At 40.3% G+C, this 26,369-nt stretch overlaps 2 protein-coding genes across 2 annotated transcripts; one reads left to right on the top strand and one right to left on the bottom strand.

Annotated features, from left to right (window-relative positions):
• Positions 1–22: 22 nt before the first annotated feature.
• On the bottom strand, positions 23–16,881 carry LOC133491919 (extracellular calcium-sensing receptor-like). Its single transcript, XM_061803656.1, has 7 exons — positions 16,745–16,881; positions 4,537–4,992; positions 3,820–4,126; positions 2,359–3,198; positions 921–1,151; positions 506–629; positions 23–432 (listed from the first exon to the last, which is right to left on the bottom strand). Exons 2-7 carry the CDS (start codon positions 4,722–4,724, stop codon positions 146–148), a joined length of 1,977 nt encoding a protein of 658 aa, XP_061659640.1. The 5' UTR covers positions 4,725–4,992; positions 16,745–16,881; the 3' UTR covers positions 23–145.
• Positions 9,767–12,111, top strand: LOC133492235 (cationic amino acid transporter 2-like). The gene is made up of 5 exons (XM_061804312.1): positions 9,767–10,136; positions 10,742–10,897; positions 10,982–11,138; positions 11,388–11,521; positions 11,866–12,111. The coding sequence occupies exons 1-5, from the start codon at positions 9,767–9,769 to the stop codon at positions 11,886–11,888; spliced, it is 840 nt and encodes a 279-aa protein (XP_061660296.1). The 3' UTR covers positions 11,889–12,111.
• Positions 16,882–26,369: the final 9,488 nt, after the last annotated feature.

Below are 26,369 nucleotides of genomic sequence, written 5' to 3'. Positions count from 1 at the left end.
ACTGCACCTGACTTCCTCTATTGTCTTCCTGGAGGAGTTAAATAGGATGATGTAGACCTTGTTGAAAAAAATACACGCCAGCATCCCGAAGCTGGACGCCAGAATCGCAATGACCTCCACTGCCGAAACAAACTTCCCGTAAGTACTAAAGTAAGCGGGATAAGATAAGTGAGCTGGAGAAACAACAGATAAGCGAGAAGAGGAGCAAGTAGGACAACTCTCGGTTTGTGGCCTTCACTATGGGGGTGTTGCGGAATTTGACGAACACTCCTATGACAACAGCTGTCAAGACAACACCAAGTACTGCACATATGGCCAAAGCTATCCCAAATGGTTCATTCCAGGACAGAAACTCAATTTCCTTTAAAAAGCACAAGGTGTGGTTCCCACTGGACCAGGAGTTATTGGGACATTTGGTGCAAATGCTGGAATCTGTGTGCAAAATGTGATGAGCATGAGAATGATTTTTCAAGAGAGGAACATAAACATCTGCTCATCAGCATACCTTTGTGGTTACTGAACTCTCCATCTGAGCACTCAGTGCATTCAAAGCAACAAGTGGGCATACTGTCTAGGATGCCCTTCCTGGTGCCCGGTTCACAATCCTCGCTGCAATTGGAGAATGGAACCTAACAGATTAGAAACAGACACATGTTGTCTAAGAAAGGGGGCACAATTGTTATCAATGAAAGGTGACATCCAGACATTTATTCAGCCGTACATCCATTTTCGATAGAGTACTGTTAATCCCATTTCTGGTCATGGCCAGTGTGAAAGAGGCAAATGTGTGTCACACTGTTAATTATCACGCTATTCTTCTTACATAGCCCTGTGTAAAAACATAAACCAGATCTGGTATTTCTGTTCCAGACTGAAGTGAAACTTTTTAAAACTAACCCGGACAAAACATTGCATTGTACCTCAATAGAGTATCCATTCCAGAGGATCTTTGTCTTGTCAATGACCAGCTTGGCTCCCCTCTTTGAATGAATATTATAATATCCAACCTCCTCAAACACCACAGAACCATCTTCAGCAGATCTGTGCCAGTTGATTATTGTGTAGTTTGCTGCCAAGTCAAAGTTCTCATCAAAACGCATCTTTTCTCCCGCACTGTTGGTATATTTCAGATGTCGGAGCTGTTTTAGAACCTGTATACCAAAGAGCAAAAAAAAAAAACAAACAAAAAAAGGTTGTAATTAAGGGTCCCCTACCATCAATTTTATGATTTTATGTTTACAACCTTTGATATATTTTTTGGTGTTGTAAAATAATTTGGTTTGGAAATGCCCAGAATGTCCTTTTTCAAGATGATCTAGTTGGTCTTTGCCCCATGGTATTTGCGATGGATAAACTTGTCATTCCTAGGAAACATGTAAATATCTTTGCTCTGATTGTATTGCTCATGTTTTCCAGATTAAATTTGGAAAACAGCTTGCCACTGATTACTCCATATGGTGGCTACAAGTGTCTCGAAGCTTGTGGTGCCCAAGCAAAAACACAACGTCGCAGCCTTCAATATCTTCCCATCACTGTGAAGCACAATTAATCAAGTGTTGGATTGTTGCCACATTCATGGGAACGTTGCTGAAAATTAAGAGAGGGTGTTATTTCTTGGCTATGCTTGTTATCTACTGTCATTCATTTGAATTGCACCTGCTTGAATGATCATCACTGGAATCAATGAATGCAAGCTTGGCTATTTCAATCACTGTAAAATCCTAAACTATGAATATAGTTAAGTATTGTAAAACACAACATACAGTATTTATACGAAATATAAAATGTATATATTTAGTCACTGATGGTGGAGTTGTCGCGGTACACAAACGCGTGCCTTTGGTGTGGGCAGCGTGGGATCAATTCCCGCTCAATGATGGTGTTGATATCTGCTTTATGACTGACTGGCGACCAGTTCAGGGTGTCGTCCGCATTTCACCCAAAGCTAGCTGGGATAGGGTCCAGCTTTCCCTCAACCCTTATGAGGATAGGCAGCTTGGATAATGACATGACATATAATATTTATACACTCACTCTCTTAAAACCTGGAAATGCTTGTTGCTGTCTAGCTGAACTGAGTGGGTGGGTGGCTACCAACCACAAAGTGGGCAGCCACTTGAATATTAATTGACACAACTACTGTATGTCACACTCGACAAATTTAAAGCCACTCATTTTGCAACCCTAATCCTTTAGATGGCCTTTTGCATTCAATGGACAAACTACACTCATGGGAATACACTCATTTCGACCCATGTTATGTATAATGTAGTAGAAAGTAGAAAAATGAATTCTGATGGAAGGGGCCCTTTAAACATATTTTGTAGCTTTGTTGACTGAGGTGCAACAACATTTTACCTGCCAAGCTTCAATTTTCTTTATGTCTGCACAGGAGTTGTTTGCAAAAAGTCCGTGTCCAGGTGTACAGGTGAGGATATCCTGTAAGGCTTTTGCAATGGAATAAACTGCAACATACACATTGTAGGAGATACGAAGGTGGGTGTAGTCCAGGTAAGGTGTCTCCACACTGGTGACGTCTTCCTCACCAGTACACAAAGGTCTAAAACTTTTGCTTCCGTTGTCACTTTCTTGGAACCTTGGACTGTCTTTGAGATAACAGTTGAAAGTTTCCTCCCAAAACTCCCTGACAAATTCATTATGACCGTCTTTCTTTGGTTGGACTTGTTGCAGAAAATCTTTAAACTGTGGTATGTGTCCCGCTTTCAGGGCAAAACCCACTGTGCCTGCCACCACATCGAGATACTCGGGTTTAGCAATGAGGGAAGAGCTTGCCCAAGCTTCACTGGCGATCCAGATACGATCTGTGATGTTTCTCCTGACCATTTCCTTTATTAGAGGCTCGATATCTGGACCACTGGCAAACACCACGATGACTTTGGCACTGGAGTTTTCAATCCTGTCGGCTAGTCCTTGAATTTCGTGGTCCTCCATGTATTGAGAGATGAGTTCATTCAGGTGAATGCAGATGTCTCTCTCCTCCATCTCTTTCTCAAACTTTTCTATACCGGGTCGTCCGTAGTCATCATCTGAGGCCACAGCAATGACCCAGTTCCACTGGAAGTACTCGATTACATCTGCCATAGCCGTGGCCTGGTAGTCATCGGAAGGAATGGTTCTCATGAAGGATTTGTATTGGTTCTTGTTACTGAAGAGGCGACTGGATGATGCATAGCTGATCTGAAACACATGATGGTGGATGGATTGATAGATTTAGATCATGTCCTTCATCATCATCAGGTGTCAAAATGAAGTCCATGTGTGAGCATTTTGTGTTTCACTTCAGCAAAAAATGGTTTCATTGTTCTCAATTTCGAAAAGAAATGTACATACACGAGTTGCAATTTGCTTTCATTTTAACTGATTCTTTTCACCAAAACCCATCGCAACATGAAAGAAATAATAGTTACACATTTTAATATATTCCTGGTTGCATTCTCCATGAAATCTGATTTCAAATCCAAATGGATGTAAATGATGCATGCCAAACTGATGGATAGCCAATGTTGAAATCAGAAGTCAAGGGTAATAAGCTGTTCATTTACTGTAAAATAAAATGCTGGCATTATTTTAATATTTTTATGACATTACATGACAATTTGAAATTTTTGTATTGATCTTCGCAAGAATCACAGAAGTTGATACACATAGTTTTCTTATGGGGGCCACATAAAATTGCTAAGATGTTTCATGGTTCATGACAAAAATGAGTTTGACACCCGATCCTGATCTTGGACAGATATAAATTTCCAAATGTGGTTCTATACCTAATAAATATTTATAGTACAAATACACACTTACCTGTGATATATAAAACAGTCCCAATAAGTTTGCCACTGCTGTGGAGACAGCAGAACCAGCAGCTCCAACGACTGCAATAGTCGACGGGATGTGGTCAGTGCAGTTGCAAAACTCATCCAAATTCAGGGAGTCGATCTTATTTTGGGCCACAAAACTGAGAGTGGCTTCCAGTGCCTTTGACACTGTATTGCATGTGTCAAAGATCCTATAGCCTAATGTGATATTGGGCAGGAGAGTGCTGCTGTTGTTGATCTCATCAATTGCAAAAATCATAGCTTGCAGCCAACGGAAACCACGGAAATTAAACCTGTGGGGCACAACATGCAGTAACATGGATTGCAATTTGAAAACTCACCAGACACTTGGTTTTCTATGTCCTAAATGTAATAAGATCTATTATAAGAGCTGTAATGAGAGATGAAAGATAACTATGCTCCATGGGCTGGTAAGCACGACAAGAGGTCCGAGTTTAAATCTCTACTGGAACTTCTGTTTACAGTTTACGTTCTCTTCTGTGTTTGTGTTTATGTGCGAGTTTCTGTGCCCTCTGACTCACAGCTGACCAGTCCAGGGTGTACCTCACCTCAGAAATGAGCATGTTGACACTCAGTATTACTAACTTTGTAAAGACAGAGTTCTGGTACGGCTTTCTTACTCAATAAATCAGATTGGTTAGGTATACTTGATGTTGTGGCCTATTTAATGAAAATCAGTCACCTGACACATTGTGTGGACTCAGGCCGTGCTGCCAAGTCTTGTTCTTTAGATGCGACCCCAAAGTGAATGGGGAAGAGGCCTCCGAGCAAAATATCGCCAGTCATCTGTGCTCGTTGATGGGGCCCGTAGGTGGACATGACGCTAGTGCATCCAAGTAGGTGCAAATAAAACAGACCAAATTGCATCATTTCTGCGGGGATGATATTCTTTTTTTCAGTGAGGACACTGTAGTTTTAACTTTGCTCATCGGTCTGACCGCTGCGCTGCCTTGTGATGTTCATGTTCACACAGGGGAGAATATCTGAGTGTAAAAAGAAAGAAGTGTTGCGTTGAAAGAGAAGTCACACTCCAATGAGTCGTCTTCCTGCAGCCTCATGCTGTGGCCAGTGAACCCAGTCGTCATGGAGAATGGCCAAAGCAGCCTGCCTGCATCTTGCTAATACTGTTGGAAAAATGCTGGGGCAGAGATGTGATAAAGAATTAATGGTCACCACGCTCCTCCCGTTCTATGCAAGACTCAATTCAAATTCTAACATCCAATTTTTGTTCTTTGTGAGAGAATGTTTTTGTAGCAAAGGGAGATTTTTCAAACCACTGCCGAATTTGACACAATTTCTGTTCCGTATTTTAAACACAGATGGAATTTTTCAACAGTGTTTGCTGCCAAAATTCTCCTTCAAACAATATACATTATCCAGGGTTTTCCCCATTTTTCAAATTTTCAATTTGGTTGGGCACGCACAAAAATGCATCATCTATAGCCATGACATTGACATGTGTCGAGCTTACAGCATTTCACTCTTACAAGCATCCCAAAAATAAAGTAACCCTGGGCAATTGAGACCTAGTTGGACAAAGGATGCACTATGCATAAACACACAATGTATAAAGAAAGTTTAATATTGAAATCATGATACTTACAAAATATTTACACGAACATACAAATGCACAGAGTGCAGTATTGTGTTTTTTATTCCTGACATTGTACAATATTTGATTTAATTGAATATACCATAAAAAATACCTTTTTTAACATCATGTATTAATTAGATACAAAAACAGGTAAAATGATGATAGCGAAATTTTGTGTATTAAAAGATTTGGATGGATCTGTCACAAAACACCAAAAAGCATTATTCATCAAGCAAGTCCACTGACACCATATTTTAGAAAAACAGCAAAAAGTATCACTAAGGTGAACTTACCTCTAAAACTCTTTGATATCAGTGTAATGAAATTCACTCAAAGAAGCCCAGTAAGTCATTTGAAGGTGTTTAACCAAAATATCTGGAGTGCGGAATGAATTCAGTGGACAATTACTTTGTGAGCCTTCTTTGTGGTCCAGATAAATGATTAACAGGGCGAAGGTTCGTCCATTTCCTACAGCTAATAAAGTTTACTCACCCTCCACAGCTCCTCAACTAACACCGGCATCTACTACACATTTGGTACTGATTCATTATTAGTGGTGATGGTTATTTCAAATGCACAAATGTCTTTTTTTTTTTTTTTTTTTTTTTTACACTATTTCATTGCCACCTCTAATCAGCATAACTACATCGTACTGAGAAACTCGTGAAGATCTGGATAGGACCATTAGTTTCCTCAAACAGTGTCTCTTCTGCTCTGATGAACCATCCCACAATTTGTTGCTGAGCAGATGTCTGTGGTAAAAACAATTTCACTTGACAGTTTATGACTTATCCCCTCGATGGTGTGTGATCCTGTTTGTTTAGGGTAAATTATTTGTCTACGCAAAACCTGAACCACAACGCATATTTTAAATGGATAGCACTTTAACAGTGTCAAAACTGAACATTTGTAAAAGGAGGCACTGTATTATGATGTCATTCTTGTACTGGATCACATTACATTGTTAAGCAAGCTATTTTTGTCTTTTCATTATTTGATTGATGATAATGACATTTTGTTGAACATTAAATCATTCTTTTTAGTGATGTGATGTTTCGTAATGTAAGTTTGCCGATCACAGTATTCGGACTGTTGAATTTTTTTTGGTCCAGAAAAATTGAACAGGTAGGCAACTCCATTTGGAATGGACATACTGTAGTCATCTGTTGTGCCTGAGGAGCATTGTAAGAATGTCTTTTATCAAGCACACCCATGGGTGAGATATTCCCATTTTGTGGTTGGACGTTAAAAGTCAAATTAGTTTTGAGGGATTTTTTTATTTGGTTAATATTCATAACGCTTTCGTGTTACTTGGTTGTTAAATTTGCATCTGAAGATTTCGCAACTGTTAATGAAGGAATTTCAAAGAATATTGTTTATCTTGAAACAGGTCATGGAGGTGTGTGGTAACCCTTCTAATGCCATAAAGGGAAGTAACTGACCTGTTACACTGTTGGAAATCAGGGTTATGCCAGAGTTATACCCACATGGTAATCTGGCTGTTAGTTTTGATGATAGTCTCGTTGTCAGTTTTTAAATTGATTTTTGCAAAGATGCGAGATCAGAGCGCTCCCGCCTAAGGAAGCGAATGTGGGCAAAAGGCGAGGTGTAACCTGAAGTGGTTCCCAGCCAATTGCGCGGCACATACAGTGCCCTGTGAAAGTATTCGGCCCCCTTGAACCTTTCAACATTTCGCCACATTTCAGGCTTCAAACATAAAGATATAAAATTTTAATTTTTTTGTCAACACTCAACAACAAGTGGGACACAATCGTGAAGTGGAATGAAATTTATTGGATATTGTAAACTTTTTTAACAAATGAAACCCTGAAAAATGGGGCCTGCAATATTATTCGGCTCCCTTGCATTTATACTTTGTAGCCACCTTTTGCTGCAATTACAACTGCAAGTGGCTTGGGGTATGTCTTTATCAGTTTTGGACAACGTGAGATGGAAATTCTTCCCCATTCTTCCTTGCAAAGCAGCTCGAGCTCAGTGAAGTTGGATGGAGAGCGTTTGTGAACAGCAGTCTTCAGCTCGGCCTACAGTTTCTCCATTGGATTCAGGTCTGGACTTTGACTTGGCCATTCTAACACTTGGATACATTTATTTGTGAACCATTCCATTGTAGATTTGACTTTATGTTTTGGATCATTGTCCTGTTGGAAGATAAATCTCTGTCCCAGTCTCAGGTCTTTTGCAGAGTCCAACAGGTTTTCTTCCAGAATGGTCCAGCATTTGCCTCCATTCATTTTTCCCATCAATTTGAACCATCTTCCCTGTCCCTGTTGAAGAAAAGCAGGCCCAAAACATGAGGCTGCCACCAGCATGTTTGACAGTGGGGATGGTGTGTTCAGGGTGATGAGCTGTGTTGCTTTTACGCCAAACATATCGTTTTGCATTGTGGCCAAAAAGTTGGATTTTGGTTTCGTCTGACCAAAGTACCTTCGTCCACATGTTTGGTGTGTCTCCCAGGTGGCTTGTGGCAAACTTTAAGCAAGACTTTTTATGGATATCTTTGAGAAATGTCTTTCTTCTTGCCACTTTTCCATAAAGGCCAGATTTGTGCAGTATACGACTGATTGTGGTCCTATGGACAAACTCTCCCAACTCAGCTGTAGATCTCTGCAGTTCATCCCGAGTGATCATGGGCCTCTTGGCGACATCTCTGATCAGTTTCCTCCTTGTTCGAGGTAAAAGTTTAGAGGGACAGCTGGGTCTTGCCAAAAAAAAAAAAAAAAAAAAAAAAAAAAAAAAAAAAAAATAAATATATATATATATATATATATATATATATATATATATATATATATATATCTTTATGTTTGAAGTCGGAAATGTGGGGAAAGGTTGAAAAGTTCAAGGGGGCTGAATACTTTCACTCGGCACTGTACTTCTTAAACAAACAACCATTTTCACCTTTGGACAATTGAGATTTTACAGACTTCAAATAACCTACAGTAGATGATATTGTGATGTGGGAGGAAACAGGAGAAAACCCACACAGGGACAGGGAGAAAATAAAAACTCCACGCAAATGTGCTAATCAGCCCCCGCCATGCTGCCTCAATGTTTGCGTCTCCCAAATTATTCAAATTTGTCCTTTTGGCAAATTTCAAGTAATTTTCTGCTCTCTTTGATAAATTTGCCAATGGCTCAAAACAAACAACCTCCTATGGTAATTATCTGCACAAACACAGTATGACAACCCTGGAAATGATGCAATTGTATTACTGTTCATCTTAAGAAATTAGTACTTGCCAGCATCATATCGCTTTCATCTTCTCCCTCGCTGCTACACCCCCACCCCTCACCCAGAAATTGCACATATGGCTGAAATATAACATAATGCATCAAAAAATGTGGCGCTATGGAGAGTTAACAGTGAACAGACTGAGATATTCTCACAAGTGGAGTGGTTTGAAACGCTTCGAAAGTCACACACATCCTGCAAAGGTAAGGGCTCATTTTTCACATTTTGAATTCTCGTATTCTCTGTTTTACGGGGACAAAAGTGTATTGTCACAGTCAGCTTATACTGCGTTGTGGGCACCCGAAAACAGGTTTCATAATTTAAATTACATAGTAGAATACAAGACCTATTCTCAGAAAGCTACAGGTTTTTTTTTTTTGTGTATGTGTATGACTCAAGGACTGCAATTCATGCTATAAAAATAGTGTTCATGTTTGTACGGATCATCAAAGCCTAGCAGGCATTGCACTCACGAAATAAAAAGTAGTTACAGTTGTGCGGTTGTACAGTCTAAATACCCTGGCAGGATTTTTCAAATGTGGGTCATTTCTTTCAAGGAAACCCAACTAATGTGGGAAAACAAGTTTTTTTTATTTGGGGCCGAGAAGTCTGAATTTCGCGCAATTGCTTGTGTTTTTTTTTTTTTTTTTTATTATTATTTTTTTTAGCCTTTGCATCCTAAAAGGTCTTTGTGACATTTGTGAAATCTGTGTAAGTGTACCGGACTGCCGCTTGGTAGTCCTTAACTGCAAATCTTTCATTGTCAGAAATTGTCATTTTCAAATACATAGCTTTCCACAATATTTTTCTGATAAATAACCATCTTTTCTGAGAGGTCCTTTTACAGTTCTTTTGCTTTTCAGTAGCTCAGTGTCCAACATTGTTCGTGCAGCCCTGGATGAAATGTTCAGGGAACGCACTGACTCTTTACATGCAGGAACTCATGTCTGTATTGCAAACCCTCAATGACCATTTAAACTTGCCTACCTTTTTTATTTTAAATGCTTGCTTACTTGATTTTCATCACCTTACACTGTACACCATATATCATAGGGTTTCACTAGGATGCCTGGTGCAAAGATCCTGCTATTCCTTCAGAGCCTGACACGCAGGAAACCTCTTGAGCCCGCAGGAGAGGTGTCTAACTTCCGCCGTTGCCTGACAACCATTGACCTTGTGGCTTTGGGGGTGGGCAGCACATTAGGCGCCGGCGTGTATGTGCTCTCCGGAGAAGTGGCCAGAACTGTGGCCGGACCCAGTATCATCATCTCCTTCTTGATAGCAGCCATAGCCTCAGTCTTTGCAGGCTTGTGCTATGCTGAATTTGGTGCTCGGGTTCCCAAGACAGGTTCTGCCTACCTCTACAGCTACGTAACAGTGGGAGAGATCTGGGCTTTTATCACTGGCTGGAACCTTCTGCTCTCTTATGTCATAGGTAAATACATACACCATATAAGTCCTCCATCCATCGAAAAAGCCATCCATCCATTTGCTACTGCTTATCTTGTTGTTTATCATGTCCAGGTTACACGTGAGCTGGAATCTAGCCAAGATGACTTTGACGGTCATTCCAAGGGCACATACAGTATAGACAAATAACCAATCACACTCACATTTGCCATTAACCTAAGCCAAATGCTTTAGGATTGTACTCAGGGAGTGCCAGGAATAGCCCATGCAAGCACGGAAGAACAAGCAAACTCCACAACATAAGGCCAAAGCTTCAATGTGAAGTTCCACCCATCAGAAATATGAAGCAGATGTGTTAACCACTACCACATTGTGCTGTAATATTTTCGTTGTCTGTGTTATTTTTTTCACGTTACCATTGAAGATGATTTTGAATTAAGGGGGAAAAAGGACCTACAATCAGACAGTAAGACTAGTATGGATTTCTTTCTATACGGCCTACTTAATTAGTTGTTGCTTTTTCATTTATATTAAAAAAAAAACTTCATTTCATATTTGTTTTGCACCTTATCTTTTTAGGGATTCTAATACATTAGTTTTTAATAGGATATCCGCGTTTGTTATGTTTAGGGACATCAAGCGTGGCCAGAGCTTGGAGTGGAACCTTTGATGACCTCATTGGAAATGTCATTGCCAATTCTTTGGGAAAACAAGCTCCCATGGACCTGCCAGGATTAGCTCCCTACCCAGACTTCTTTGCAGCTGGCCTTATCATGCTCTTGGCAGGCACGTTTTAATCGTCCACACGCTCATGTATTTGGTCATGACTTGTTTGAATATTACTTTTGACGGTGTATATTTGCCCTCTAGGTATTCTTGCATTCGGTGTTAAAGAGTCTGCCATCGTGAACAAAGTTTTTACGGCAGTTAACATCGTAGTCTTGCTCTTTGTTATCCTCTCTGGCTTCATAAAGGGAGATCTCAACAACTGGTACAGTGGTGAAGAAACTCTTCAGAATTCACATGAGTATGGATCTTTTTTTCTCTCTCTCTACTGCTCTAATAAATTACATAGACAACAGACGCACGTTTAAGAATGGACATAAGAATTCACTTGAGACAAACCAAAATCAGCATAGAGAGTCTTCCCACAAAAAGTGGAAAGTTGTTAGAGCTGCAGCTCCTCCCGCATTATGATACCTTTCTTGGAATGGTTTGCATTATTGTGCTTAACAATATGAATGACATTAATGGGGGTCCCGTCTGTTTGCAACAGAAACACATCATTGCTCAATGAAACCATGACTTTTGGAACCGGGGGGTTTTTCCCTTTTGGCTTTGGTGGAACAATAGCAGGAGCGGCTACTTGCTTTTACGCATTTGTCGGCTTTGACTGCATTGCCACAACAGGTAAAGTGATGCACTACAAAGCAAGATTTAAATACCCCATAATTAAACAGTTGAAAAAAATATCATATTAAGATAATAATTCTGTCTTTAGAAAATAATAAAACGAGACATGAAATGAACAATGTTATCAATGGTGCAACTGTACTCCGTCATACAGAAAGTTATTCTATGATGTTTGGGCTCTTGTGGCTTATGAAGGTAACAAAAATATAAGAAGTATTTTACCTCATAAATAAACCTTTTGTTAAAATAATACGTCCTGTAGCATGTATGTATAAGAGCGTACTTTGTGTTTGTGAATGATTTATGAGTTTTTATGAGTGTGTGTTTTCATTCTTCCTTAGGAGAGGAGGTTCAGAATCCCTAGAAGTCATTCCCACTCGGGATTGAGGTGTGCTGTAGGTGTGACAGAGGAATTTCAGGTGGATGTGGGACTGCATCAGGGATCCGTGCTGAGCCCCTTCCTGTTTGCGGTAGCAATGGATAGCGTGACAGATGAGGTTATACTGGAATCCCCTTGAACCATGAAGCTCGGAGAGGATATTGTGATATGCAGTGAATGCAGGGAGCATGCAGAGGAACAATTAGAAAGATGGAGACATGCACTGGAAAGGAGAGGAATGAAGATTAGCCGAAGTAAAACAGAATATATGTGCGTGAATGAGAAAAGTGGAGGGGGAAGAGTGAGGCTACAGGGAGAAGAGATAGCGAGGGTGGACGACTTCAAATACTTGGGGTCAACAATACAGAGCAATGGAGAGTGTGGTCAGGAAGTGAAGAAACGGTCCAAGCAGGATGGAACAGCTGGCGGAATGTGTCTGGTGTCCTATGTGACAGAAGAGTATCCGCTAGGATGAAGGGAAAAGTTTTTAAAACAGTGGTGAGGCCAGCCATGATGTACGGATTAGAGACGGTGGCACTGAAGAACCAATAGGAAATAGAACTGGAGGTAGCAGAAATGAAGATGTTGAGGTTCTCCTCGGAGTAAGCAGGTTGGATAGGATTAGGAATGAGCTCATTAGAGGGACAGCCAAAGTTGGATGTTTTGGAGACAAGGTTAGAGAGAGCAGACTTCGATGGTTTGGACATGTTCAGAGGTGAGAGAGTGAGTATATCGGTAGAAGGGTGCTGAGGATGGAGCTGCCAGGCAAAAGAGCGAGAGGAAGACCAAAGAAAAGGTGGATGGATGTTGTGAGGGAAGACATGAGGACAGTTTGGGTTAGAGAGGAAGATGCACTAGATTGGCGTGGATGGAAAAAGATGACACGGTGTGGCGACCCCTAATGGGACAAGCCGAAAGGAAAAGAAGAAGGTAATTCTCCATTGGATGTCACCCATCCGAAGAAGAAGACGATGAAGAAGAAGACGATGACAATGAAGAAGAACTGCAGCCAATCATACAGCGAATTCTCATTCGAATTCAAAACGACTCATAAGGTCGACTACTTTAGGCGCATTGTTTGAACCCCTAACTGCGAAGCATCATGAAAAAATTTTTGCAGCCGGCCAAAACACTTGTAGTTAGCAGTTTACATTGACGTCGTCTTATATCCTTCAAACTTATTTTCAGTTTCGTGGGATTTAACAATTTTAGACTTACGAAAGTACAACATTCCCAAAACAAACAACGAACGTCCGTCCAACCTTTCGAAAAGGGTGAGTTCAAGGGAATCAACGTGACGCAGATGTACCGATTAAATGTGACTTCTGACATTGCATCAAATACTAAAAAAAAACGTCTTCTACACTTGTGTGTGTGTATACGCACACAAAATTTGATGATTGTGTTTCAAAATGCGTAGAGATATACAGTCACACTTTCAAAAGAAGTTTGAAATAATCAGTAGCTAACTGAAATAAGTGTCATTACAGTTACTTTTTGTCATCTGGGGAAATTGTATTCCTTTTTTTTTTAAGTGTTATGTGGGCTCGGTTGGAGTAATCCTTCCTGTTTAGCAACTCAACTCATTGAAGGGCTTGTTTTACGATACACCATGTCTGCCAATCACTGCAGTTCACTACGTATTGTACAAAAAATGAATCGTGCATATTCAAAATAACATCAGTGTATATTCTCGAGATCTGCCTTATACACTCAGGTAAAACAGACCTTCAATTATTCTATGTATTAAAAAAAAAAAGTGTGCTTCTATATTGCTTGACTTGCATTGTTGTCTTTGCAACAGGTAAATGGCATTTTCTTTGTCCTCGACCTGTGCGTCACCTTTTGACGAAGGAGAGGACATGGCTGTCTTTGAGTCCACTGCAGCAGACTATGGAGGATTGGGCATGTCACGTCTGCCCGAGCTCTCTGTCATTTCACCGGGCCTGGACCCTCAGATATCCAATATGGGGCTTGTGAGTTTTGTTAGTCTTTTGAAATGTCCTTTTTTACCCCACTGTGTGGGTTGTTTAAAAATAAAAACATTGTCCACCACTGTTTACCCAATGGTTATATACATCTAAAATTCTCAAATGATTTGAACCATTCATGGCAATTCACAAATCATCAGACTTGTAATTTTTCCGTCAGGTGGAATTCCGTCTTTTGAAATTGCATGGATTTAAAAAAACACACAAAAAAACAAAAAACAATTCCAGATCGCTCACTTGTCGCACATTCTCAGAGATTATAAAAACCACAGCCTAACTTCTTCTTCTTATTTTTTTTTTTAACATTGAAACACAAGGTCTGCTGCTCAGAGTCACTAATTTAAAAAAAAAAAAAAAAAGTCTGGATAGTGCATACACATCGAGTGGTATGTCGGTTGGTTGAAGCCAGTTGGTCGCCATCTTGGTGCTCCCAGAACATGTGGAGGACATGGTTTACAGGTTGGATTATGGCGGTGCTTTTCTCAAAGTTTGGCATGTAGAATCAAAACTACTCGTGTGATCTTGACATTTTTTCAGTTCTGGTAACATGAAGGATTTTTAATTCGACTTAGTAAGCCAAAAAAGGCCAAGTACAAAGGAAAAGACTTATAACACTACCAAGAAACCCTTCATATTACCTAGGACCCGATTTCCGTGACATGTTAACTTTTCCCAAAATACGCTGTGAAGCACTATCATCATAACATAGCAAAAAAAACTAAGCATTATTTGTCAACATTAAATTTTAAGTCAATCAGTTAGATATATTTTTGGAAATAAGGGCTCTCAAAAGGAAAATACATGCTAAACACATTGTTCACTTGTTGTCTCCGCGACGTCCTATTTCAGACAAAATTTAAACTTGCTTCCTCGCATTTGAAAATCAAATTCAATTTGCAGAGTTCTGTATTGTGAAATTCATCAAAGATTTCACAGAATAAACAAAACAAAAAAAAACCCGAAACTATCATCCACCTCGTCGCTTGATTCAGGTGTGGTCAACACGTCGAGCGCGTGCACATAAAGGCACGTTCTAGCAAGCCGGCCTCCTATTTACGGCAGTTCCGTGATGCGTGCCCCCCCACCCCCCCCAACAATACGTCACGATTGCCGACAGGAATGTTTGTTCCAATGTATCGTGAGCTTGTTGCCACAAACGCCGATTATGTTGAACTAAACTTTCAGCATTTTCAAAACATTGCGAGTATAGACCGTTCGTGTTTATTCCTTGAGAGGCCAGTGCATTTAACTTTTCTTCAGATAAAGTTCGTCAGATTTATTGATGAAAAATTTTAAATACCGTTTTATATCATGTTCCACTAATAATTTACATTGGAAATGATCATTTCGGAGTTTGAAATTTTCTATTTTTGTTATGTATTTGTTTTTTATTTTTAATTTACAGTTATGTTGTATTAATCCAGTAAGTTATTGTAAGGCCATCCCAAATCACACCCACAGCTTTATCTGCGAGCATGACTGACCACACCCATACATTTTTCAAATGTGAGTGACTGTGTGTAAGTAAGTAAGTTTCTTTCAGCTTCTCCCGTTAGGGGTCGCCACAGCGTATCATCTCAGAAGAAATGCTCATATTTGATTGGCACAGTTTTTACCCATATGCACTTCCAATATATATATATATATATATATCTCAAAATATTAAAGTCAACTGATTATACTATTAGTATTACTAGATCTATATCTAAGATCGTGAGCAATGCGGTCGAGTGGATCAGTATAAAGTGATGTAACAAGTTTGAGATTTAAACGTTAATCGTAATTACTAAAGATCAACTTCTTTAACATGTTTTGCTGTACGGTGTAGAAATTCTAGGATATATTTTCATGTATATTCTATATCTATACTATAATATGTATAATGTGGGGAAAAGCACAATTTTAGATGTCTTTTGACTGAATAGTTCACTTAATTCATTTGTCTTGAGATAAGATGGCATATTTTAATGACAAATGTGATTTTGTGCTATCCAGTGATAGGGGCATGGGGGACAAAAAAGTCTGGGCTTGGCCCTTGGGGAACTTCTGCCCAATTTTTTTTTTTTTTTTGGGTCAGGACTAAGAAATTTTACTTTCAATTTTTGTCTGAATTTTGTTCACAGATATCGCCAGAATGCGCCACGGCCATCCATTTTTTCAAAAATTTCCCGGGCGGGGGGTGGGGGTTGGGGGCATGCTCGCATTTGTATTTTCAGGAATTTTCACCAAAGTCCGCTTTCATCTCTATTGGATACGCATTACCTTGGCAACGACAACAACAGTAGATCACTCCATGTGCCTTATAAGACCAGAATGAAGAAAAGAAAATGCTGGTGGTAGCCAGTGGTGAGGACAGGACTTCAATTCAACCTTTCCATACTTTTCATACGATACGGCTCGCAAGCAACCAACAACACGTTCTATAGCCTAACAAGCGAGTGCCTGCACTAATGACTGTACAAAAACGTGGTCATGTTGCATCATGAAGTACATGAACCCAAATGACCTTAAACATAGTTCCATCACATTCTCATTTGAGCAACATCAGCATGCTTCTAAACTGACCCGCGAATGTTTGCTTCAACATTTTAGAGGCCCTGTAGCTCAGTGGTTAGAGCATTAGTTTGGTAAACCAGGGGTCATGAGTTCGTATCCCAGTGGCGCCACTGCTCCCTGAGGGGTTGCGTCAGGAAGGGCATCCTGCTTAAACAACTATGCCAAACAAATGTGCGCATTCATCTGAGATGACACGCTGTGGGAACTCCTAACGGGACAAGCTGAAAGAAACTTACTTACTTACTAAGTAATAACTGATAATCCACCAAGGCATACCTAAAGCAACTGACTTACTTCTGTATTCAACAAGGCGATATCTCCATCTTCAACATCACTCTCATCTTCATCCTCTTCCGACAATGTGCTGTCATTCCTGTTGCCTGGCTAACGCAGCAGAGACCGGATATAGGAAAACTCTGTTCTTAGTGGAGGGTGCATTGGAGCACTCGTGTCAGCTTGCTGTCCCTGAACGGCACCACTTGAGGGGGCCGTGACCTGTAAATGTCATTTGAAGGATGTAGCCTATCCTCTCAAAAATCTACTTATTCAATTTCACCCCTGCCACAAAATTTCATTTTCACAAAAAATAGTTACCACTAATGATATACATGTTTATCCATCCCACTGACCATAGTGGATGGAAAATGAACCGGTGTTTCCATCTGTTGCCAACAGAATGATAGCTTTGTGTTCAACTAAACAAATCCTCATTTTGCCTTGAATAAGCCAATGAGTAAATTGAAACAAGATTTCAGCAAAAATATACACACACTTTTTCCATCTGATTTTTCACCCCAACGAACAATATGTAATTAACTATTAGATATACTTAAGCACATACTTGTTAGTCTGGTTGTGTCTCAGAGTAGCAATGCAGCGCCCCAGTGTTAGGAGGGAGGTGTTTATGTTGTTAGCTTCCTTCATCCGTTCACCGCAGCGCTGCGCTTTGCAGCGTTCCGACCCAGCTAGATCGCAGACAGTCAGCCTGTAAGGAGTCCACAACTAGATGAGTGAAGAAACTAAAAAGGAACACATTTTGAAGAGTGAGATTTGGAGACAGGCGACTCGTGAGAACGTCTGCCTCACAGTTCTGAGGAGCAGAGTTCAAATCCCAGCCCCGCCTGTGTGGGGTTTTCAGGCTCTCCACATGCCTGTCTGAGTTTTCTCCAGGCACTCCAGTTTCCTCCCACATGCCAAAAACATGCATTAATGGGAGATTTTAAATTGCCTTTAATTGGGATTGTGAGTGCGAATGGTTGTTTCTATGTGCTCTACGATTGGCTGAAACAAGCTCAGGGTATATCCTCCCTCCTGCCCGTTGACAGCTGGGATAGGCTCTCACACCCCTCATGAGGAAAAGCGGCTCGGAAAATGGATATGGTGGCGCCCAAATGTCTCGGGTGGTTCACTTACTCGCTGATGTGCATGTTCTGACCAGATTCTGCACTTGGATGGATGTGGAGGACACGGATGGAGAAAATGCTGTGGCTGAAGTGGTTAAGAGGGAGAGAGAGAGAGAGAGAGAGAGAGACACAGAGACAGAGAGAGAAAAAAGTAAGATTAAAGAAATGGGCACCAGCAACACAAAAACTCATAATAAAGAACCGGAAAGAATTTGAAAGACTTTTACCTACGACTCGAGTTTTGGTTGAGGTGGGTGCTGGCAAAACTTTGATTACGATGTCCAGCTCTCAAAATTTTCCAGGCTTCCTCTGCACTGCAGACTTGGACCCATGTAAGGTCTGACACAACCACAGGATGCAGCAAAATTGATGTATTTGCGCCAACAGAAAAAGATAACAAAATCCTATGGCACAACATCAACGCTACAAAATGAAACTCAATACAAGAGATGTAAAGGAGCGTCTTAATAAAAGACAACGCTTTGTTTGGACTGACAGTGTCAAAAGATGTTAATTAAATGCATTTATGTACTACTGTAAACCACAAGTATTTTTATGAGTAGATTTCTGATTTGATTTTGTGACTTTTGAAATCTACCTCAGTAGTAGTACACAGTCTTGTGTACTGTATATACTGTACAACGACAAGATATTTAAAGGTCTACTACTTTGTACTATTTAGACCTCCATAGTGACGAATACGGACTTAGTACAAGTGCCCCTTTTACTTTAAAATAATGAAAAAAAATAAAGGCCTTGAACTTTAGTCCATCACTATAGCTTACTCCCCTGTCAATGTCATTGTGAATGTAAATTACCCTTCACATAGGGATTGCCGTGCTTGTCGTCACTCAGCCGCAATGTGATCCTTTTTTCCCGGCTGCAGAGAAGGTGCCGCGTCCAGCAGGTCATACAGAAACTTGTTGTAGATCTCATAAAAGGACACTCAGATTGAAAACTGCACCCCTTCCTCTAGTTCGTCTCCACCGCTGTGGGACATGCTCTCAGGCTCCAGACACACTGTCACAGTCTGCAGCATGAGTATACATTATGTGCATGCAGCTGAAGCATTATGCATCATGTTAAGAACTTTATAGTTAGGCATAATGCACCTTTAGCATACACACATGCACACTTTATATCACTGGGGTGGGTGAAGTATTACCCAAAGGCCATATTTGACTACCCGATACTTTATTCCTCCGAGTGAAGCAATTACATGATGACATTGACAACCACTTTGATGTCCCCACCCCCAGAGATTGGCTCATGTATGCATTTCCCTTTTTTAAATGCACATCTAATCCATTTATGCTATTAAATTTCCTTTATTGAAATAATTTTAATGTAGAAAGAAATGGTTCTTCATTTAAAATAATTACAATGAATGATAAAGAAGCATGGTGTTAAGCAGATCTGCCTCACAGTTCTGAACACTGGGGTTCAAATCCTAGCCTCCCTCTGTGGCTTTTGCATGTTCTCCCCGTGCCTGCGTGGGATTTCTCCGGTTTTCTCTCATGTCCTAAAAACATAATGCATAGTAAGTTAATTGAAGCCACCAGTTTGCCCAAAATTGGGAATGTGAGTGCGAATACAGTCGTTTATACAGGATGTGCCCTGTGATCGGCTGCCACCCAATTTAGGGTGTACACCACCTCTTGCCTTATGATAGGTGGAATAGGCTCCACCACACACGCGTCTAACACTGAAAAGACGTACAGAAAATGAATGAAACAATTATAAATAATCCACTTGAACAGTGAGCATGAACTATTTTACATAGTCACACCTACCTCTTGCAGACTTGTGTTAGAGCATGAGTTCATTTAAAATGATTATTCCACATGAGAAGACGTCTTGGGTGTAAAGCATGTAACTCTGGGCAGCGTCATCATTTTCATTCAGCTGGTCATGAAGCCTTAATAACAAATAAATATTGACATGTAGCTTCATCATGTTAAGAACAGAAGAAAAATACTCTCTCAACCAAAAAAATAAATCAGGCTACCTTTACAGAGTGAGGAATGTTTAGTTTTGCACTTGTGGTATTAACTTTATGCCAAGTATTATTACTGTATACCAATAAATCACGAATCCCTTAAAACTAAGGAATACAAGGCTCAGTGTGCTATAATTGCTCGTGGAACGTGGGCTCCCTCTTGTGGTATATTAATGAATCATTAAATTAAACGTTCAAACTTTTCATTCCACTTACCGTACATTTGTTCAAGACGGTTCAATTGTATTTAGCTGAACTAAATAATGACATTTTTAAGATTTTTTGTTTTTTTATATTTTGGTAAATTTACTTTTATGTACATATTAATGAAATATTTTTTCCTGTTTCTGCACCCTGCGAATATCAAACGGCGTAATGATAGTGATGTAGAATGGTATTAAATACACTTTTTAGGAATAAAATCTCTGCATCAGTTTGCTAACCGGGCTTTAAAGCTACAGTTTTTTTTTTTTTTATCATTCATCATTGTGGTGGTACTTTGAAAGCAAACGTTTTTTTAATGGCGTTTCTTTGTGTAAAATGATTCGAGAAGCACAGGCCTCATGAGAAATACTTGAGTTTGAAATTCTAAATTATTTTTCCAGATTCTGACCCTGCAAACACAAAGCAAATGCATTTTTTTTTCCATCAGAATGACTTTTTTATTTTGTATTTTTGTGCCACCACAATGTAATAGTAACATAAGACATCACATAACTCGAAAGTCAGCGCCACCTACTTTGCCAGTTTAAGTAGCGCCATCTTTTCTACATCTCCGACAGAGTACGCCCTCCAGTAACACTAGAAACAGCAACATTTATACATGCATGTCTGAAAACGTGCACGTACACATGGAAAGAAAGAAAATATTGGTTTACGTGCAAAGGGACCAACCTTCTTAGCTTCAGCTGTCTGGGACAGTTTTTCATAGCTTTCGCCCACAGTGCAACCAACATGCGCGAGTCATTGGGCCTGTAGACGTAAAGCATCACGGTCCGACAAGAAGAACTTGTCTATTCATTTTTTTTCTTGAAAAAAATATACGCTACAGTTACAAACCTTAGCTGATGAGCCTTTCGATAGTAGTAGAGACAGTAGAAGGGCATCTTGAGAATCTCATAAGTCTGACCTAAGCCGTACCAGGCTCGATAGTCCCGCTTGTTCACTTCAATTGCGTGTCTGACGCAGACAAACACATCCTGACACTCACCCCGACGTGACCACCAAAACAGAGGCGCTGATTGACCCACCTGTAAGCTTGGATGGCTGCAGATGTGTTCTTCATCTCCATGTACTCGTGGCCCATGAGGGTCCAGGCGCTCAGGCAGCGAGGATTCAGTTTGAGGGCGCGCTGAAAATAGAGTGCGGCCTTTTGTGCTACGACCGCAAGCTGTAGTAGTTGCCTACAACAACCTACCAGTTTAGTTCATTGACAACACCATCATTTAAATGTCAATTACATGTATTGTACCCTATTCGAGGAGGACAGCGACTGAGCTGTGTCAAAAAAAAATCGCAAGTAAGTGATATTGTACAAAAAGTTTTATAATCGCCTACATCAAGTTTAATTCTTGGTTATAACACACATTATGATTCCAAAACAACTACCTGATACGATTTCAAACTCAAAACATTATGTTCCAAATCAAAGACTGACAAATGAGCTTGGAGATCATTCAAAATTGGCAGTGCTTTGAGCAATACTCTTCTCTGTGATGTGTCAAATTTAAGACTTACTTTCACTTTACAGGAACTTAAACAAAAGTGGTCATACAGGTTATTAATGTACCTTTTGCTACTTAGTGGAAGCACATTTACGTGGTGGCAAAATAGAGGAAAAAAAATCCCGTATTTTGTCGTAAATGAAGACCATGATTATCTGACCAATCACACCGAATTGGATAATTTTCCGTGGCAGAGCTGGTCTCTCCCTGCACAATAATATGCCACGACAAACTGGTCTGGAATCAGTGCCCTGCGGTACAGATGTTGGTGCAAAGATATTTCTTACAAATATAATGCAAAACCATCCAGCTCTCCTGCGTTGTGCTTCTTACTCAGCTCCACCCTCAGTTCTCGCAAAGCTTCATTGCGGACCTGACCCTTCTCCAGAGGACCTAAAAACAGATATGTTAGCTTTCATCATAAAATATTAAAAAAAAATCCCACCCTCATTCTCTATGACTGTTCTCACCAAGGCTGTCAACTGTCTCATCATCCTTCTTTTTCTCACCAGACTGCAAGTAAAAAAAAAAAAAAAAATTACTCTTTCAATTCAGGAGTGTGACCAAAGTAGATCAGGTATAACAAATATCATCCAGGTGAGTATTACCAGATAAAGAGAATACATGTAGAGGAAGTCAGCCTTCTCACTGGTGCACCCCTTTAAAAAGAAAGTAACGCAATCATACTCTTTCAAATCAAAGTAAGATTTGGCCAGTGTTTGTGCATCAACGTCTTGTATGTCGTCCTTTAAGTGAAAGACAGGCCAAAACAACAAACAAAAAAACCCAATACAATTCTCAGTCAGCATGTACAGTATAATAAACACTGGTCTGTAAGGACCGAACCGTATTATCTTTACATATATAGGTTTAAAATCAAAGTAAGATTTGGCCAGTGTTTGTGCATCAACGTCTTGTATGTCGTCCTTTAAGTGAAAGACAGGCCAAAACAACAAACAAAAAAACCCAATACAATTCTCAGTCAGCATGTACAGTATAATAAACACTGGTCTGTAAGGACCGAACCGTATTATCTTTACATATATAGGTTTAGGTCATTTTAAATTGTCATGATAGAGGTTTGTGTGCAGCTTTCTGTATTATTTTTGTTTGTATCTACTGTGTTTTCGGCTATTATTCTTATATTTCCATTATACCCCTGGAGATAACACATTGCTAATACCATTAAAAAAAAATACCCTCACCTTTTCTTGGAAAAAAAAAAAAAAAAAAAGCAAAAAATAAAACAAAAACACAAATGTGTATGCAGGGTCCAAATATGCCATGTATCATAATTTGTACAACTTTCATACAGAGCTGAGCTCTGAATTTCACAAGAGAAATACAGGTTAACATCGACAGAGTAGATTTCTCAACTAATGCGTAATGCAAAGTACGAGGCTGGACTTAAGGGGGGCTGATGCAGGATGGGTGTAGACCTGGAGTTGAGTCTGAGAAATAAACTGTACAAACCTCTGAAATAGAATGCGGTGAGGATAATGTATCTTTGGGAAGAGGATCTAAAGCAAAGGCCAACTCAGAAGCCCTAAATTAAAAAGACAGAAAAGAGCAATTGTTGGTCATTTGATCAACCGAGGTGGGACGCTAGTACGACTGGCTAAAGCGTTGTCCTCGCAGTTCTGAGGACTGGGCCCGCATGGCTTTCTCCCACATCCCAAAAAAAAGGATAAGCGGCTCAGAAAATGAATGAATGAATAGATCATCAGGTGTGCCAGGCTTCAATGATATGTTTTGAGAATTTTTTTAAATTTGTCTGATTTTTGTCCATATTTTTTCACAATGAATAATATATCTTTGCAATCATATATCTAGGCCAGGGAGAAACAATTAAATGATCTTCCACGACACTATCATTATTTCAGAATATTTCCTTTTCGTGATATTTTTGTTTGATGGTGTTCCGTGATGTTTTTCTAATGTAAAATACCTACATTGCTTCAATATTGGCTGTGAAACGCTATTCTAATGAGATCCAAAGGTATTTCAAGAATTGTGACTGTAGACTATTGGAATGGACTTTGACTTTCAAAACCTGAATCAAAGTTTTTCCAAAACATTTCATTTCATTATACCCACAGTTTAATGATTATGTATTGTATTGGTATTCAACACCTTCGGTAGCAGCAGAGCTAAAACGAATTTTACGAACAAACAAGCTATTCAGTTAGCCAATCACGCTAGAGCCCGACGGCTCGACCTCGAGAACCTAGCAGTCGCCAAGTTTGCCAATATGGAGCACCTGGGCATCGGCCGCCGCTCGGATAGCCCGTCCCTAAAGCGAGTGGCGGGTGGCGACCGTGTGGTGACTACCGGCGCCTTAACGATGCCACTCCACCCGACCGCTACCCTGTTCTACACATTCAGGACTTCTCGGCCCACCTGGCGGGCAAAATCCTGTTCTCCAAGGTCGACCTGGTGCGCGGGTATCACCAAGTTCCCGTGCAACCCTCAGACGTTTCCAAGACGGCTGTAATCACACCGTTTAGCCTGTTGGAGTTCCTGAGGATGCCGTTTGGTCTCAAAAACGCAGCCCAATCTTTCCAACGTTTAATGGATTCTGTGCTCAGAGACTTGCCCTTTGTGTTCGTCTATTTGGATGACTTCCTCGTTGCCAGCTCCTCGGAGGAAGAACATCTGATGCACCTCCGCGACCTCTTCGCAAGACTCGAGCAGCACAGGCCTCTGGCTGTGAAAGCTCGAAAACCTTGAGGAAGTGAGCCTTGAGCCCAGCATATTTATCTTGGGCTGGGGGAGATGTGATGAAACTCACTGCTCTGGCCGCCGTTGAGCTCCCGAGGGCTGAGACAACGTGGTAATAACGCGGAGAATCATCCGAGATCCCATCGAAGGCGAATTGAGCCTCTGTCTGCGCGAACCACGCTACCGCGGACGTCTCCCAAAACTCCGGGAATTTGAGGATGGCGGTTACCATGTTCGGCTCAGTCTCGGAAACGCCGGGACTGACGTCGGGGTCACCAGTGTAGCGCCGAGGAAAAGGAGTCGGAGGCGGAGTGTCGAACACAGGAATAAACCTTGTTTTATTGGCAGACATCAACCGACTACTTGCATAACAACGGGAACGCACTACTTCCTAACTCTGGAAGTGCAACAACAAAAACAGTCCATACGGAACCCAACAACCCAACCCAAGCTGACCTCAGCTTTGAATAAAAAACGACGCCTAACATCATGTCCTCGTCTTGGAGTCCTGCATTTGGGTCCAGCCTCACACCGGAGGTTTGTGACACTCTCTTTTCCATTTGTGAGCCACAATGAAATGTTCTGTCAACGAATTACATTACAAACAATAAAAGGATAAATGTGACTCTTGTCCAGTCTCTTGGAATCAATCACCCACATGCAGTGAGGTGTAACTTACAATTTACGATCATTATTAAAACATTCGATCCAGTTTTCATAAGAACATCCCTCCAGAGTACGCTGTTATATTGACGTGACTCAATAATTTGACTTTTCTGTACACACTGACACAAGGACCTGCCATTCTAATGGGATTCTGATGTTCACTGACTCCAATATTTACTTTTAAAAGGTGAATTATGGATTCAAATCACTTTGCAGGCTATCCATGATATTTTGAAAAATGCACACATTGTTTTAAAAAATATGAGAATGATTTTATAAATGTACCAAACAGAAACATTGCGGGGGGATGGGGGGAGGGAACTAGCGTTACTATTATTAGTAGTTATATTACTAGACATTGTAGTATCAATGTTATAACAATACTTATTTGCATCTATCATTGAGTCGTGCAATTTAATGCAGCTTCCACTTTTGGAGGGATGGATTACACCAGTTGTTTATAACCAACTGGTTCACAACCATGTTTACTGCAAAAATGTGTGCAACACAAACAAATGTGTGGTATCCAGTTACAAGAGAAGAGGGAATGTTTTGTTATCGGTCCACACATGCTGGTACAACACCATCAGGAACTTTTAGTTCCAATCCATTGTAAGGATTTAAAGAACGAAATGCAAATGACAACTTAAAAATGTATTAAAACCCGTTTGTACTCGCGCTACTATGTACATTTACTTGGACTGGCTCGTGATTAATAAGTCAGGGCTGAGATTTGAAGGAACAGGAACAATGTGACTCTTGCTTGTACCAAAATGTGTATTTTTTAATGACCTGCCCAGCTGCTGTCATTGCCCTCCACGCAGTTTTGCTTCTGGGGAGCCGATCTCATCATGTTCCCGTCTGTCAACATCAGGATTGTCGGAAGTTGTTTGGCATTTTCATCTTTTCATGGTGGTGTGAGAACATCTTTTGCGGTATACACATTTCCCTATTCAAAATAATAAAACGCTTTAAATCGTCAGTCAGCAGCCCGAAACCAAATCACACAGGTGCACATCGCCAGCAAACCCCCTTGTGACAGCTGCACAAAGAACTTTAACAGGGGTCAAAGGCCACTCCTACAATAATGTGTGGTCAAAAATGTATGTGTTGAAAATCTCAGAGCAGCAAAGGTACACAGCATGTGGAATCACGGAACATCTTTTAAACTGGAGTACATGCCTGCATTAAATTGATTAATAGAATATTGATTTAGAAACCTCGGGAATTTCTTGAACTGAGACATAAGCATTCAACATAAATAGAAATGAGCTGAATGTATTTTGCTTGCCAAATACTGTATCCAACAACTCCCACACACATGACATAGATATGTATATTTTTGCACGATTTTTCCTCTTTAAAAATTACCTCCCCACGGCCCTAGCACACAAAAACCATTGAGT

Source organism: Syngnathoides biaculeatus, chromosome 18 (assembly GCF_019802595.1).
Source record: "Syngnathoides biaculeatus isolate LvHL_M chromosome 18, ASM1980259v1, whole genome shotgun sequence".
NCBI classification, from domain to species: Eukaryota; Metazoa; Chordata; class Actinopteri; order Syngnathiformes; family Syngnathidae; genus Syngnathoides; species Syngnathoides biaculeatus.
Note: the sequence above shows the minus strand (reverse complement) of the source record. Positions and strands in the feature narration are given on the sequence as shown.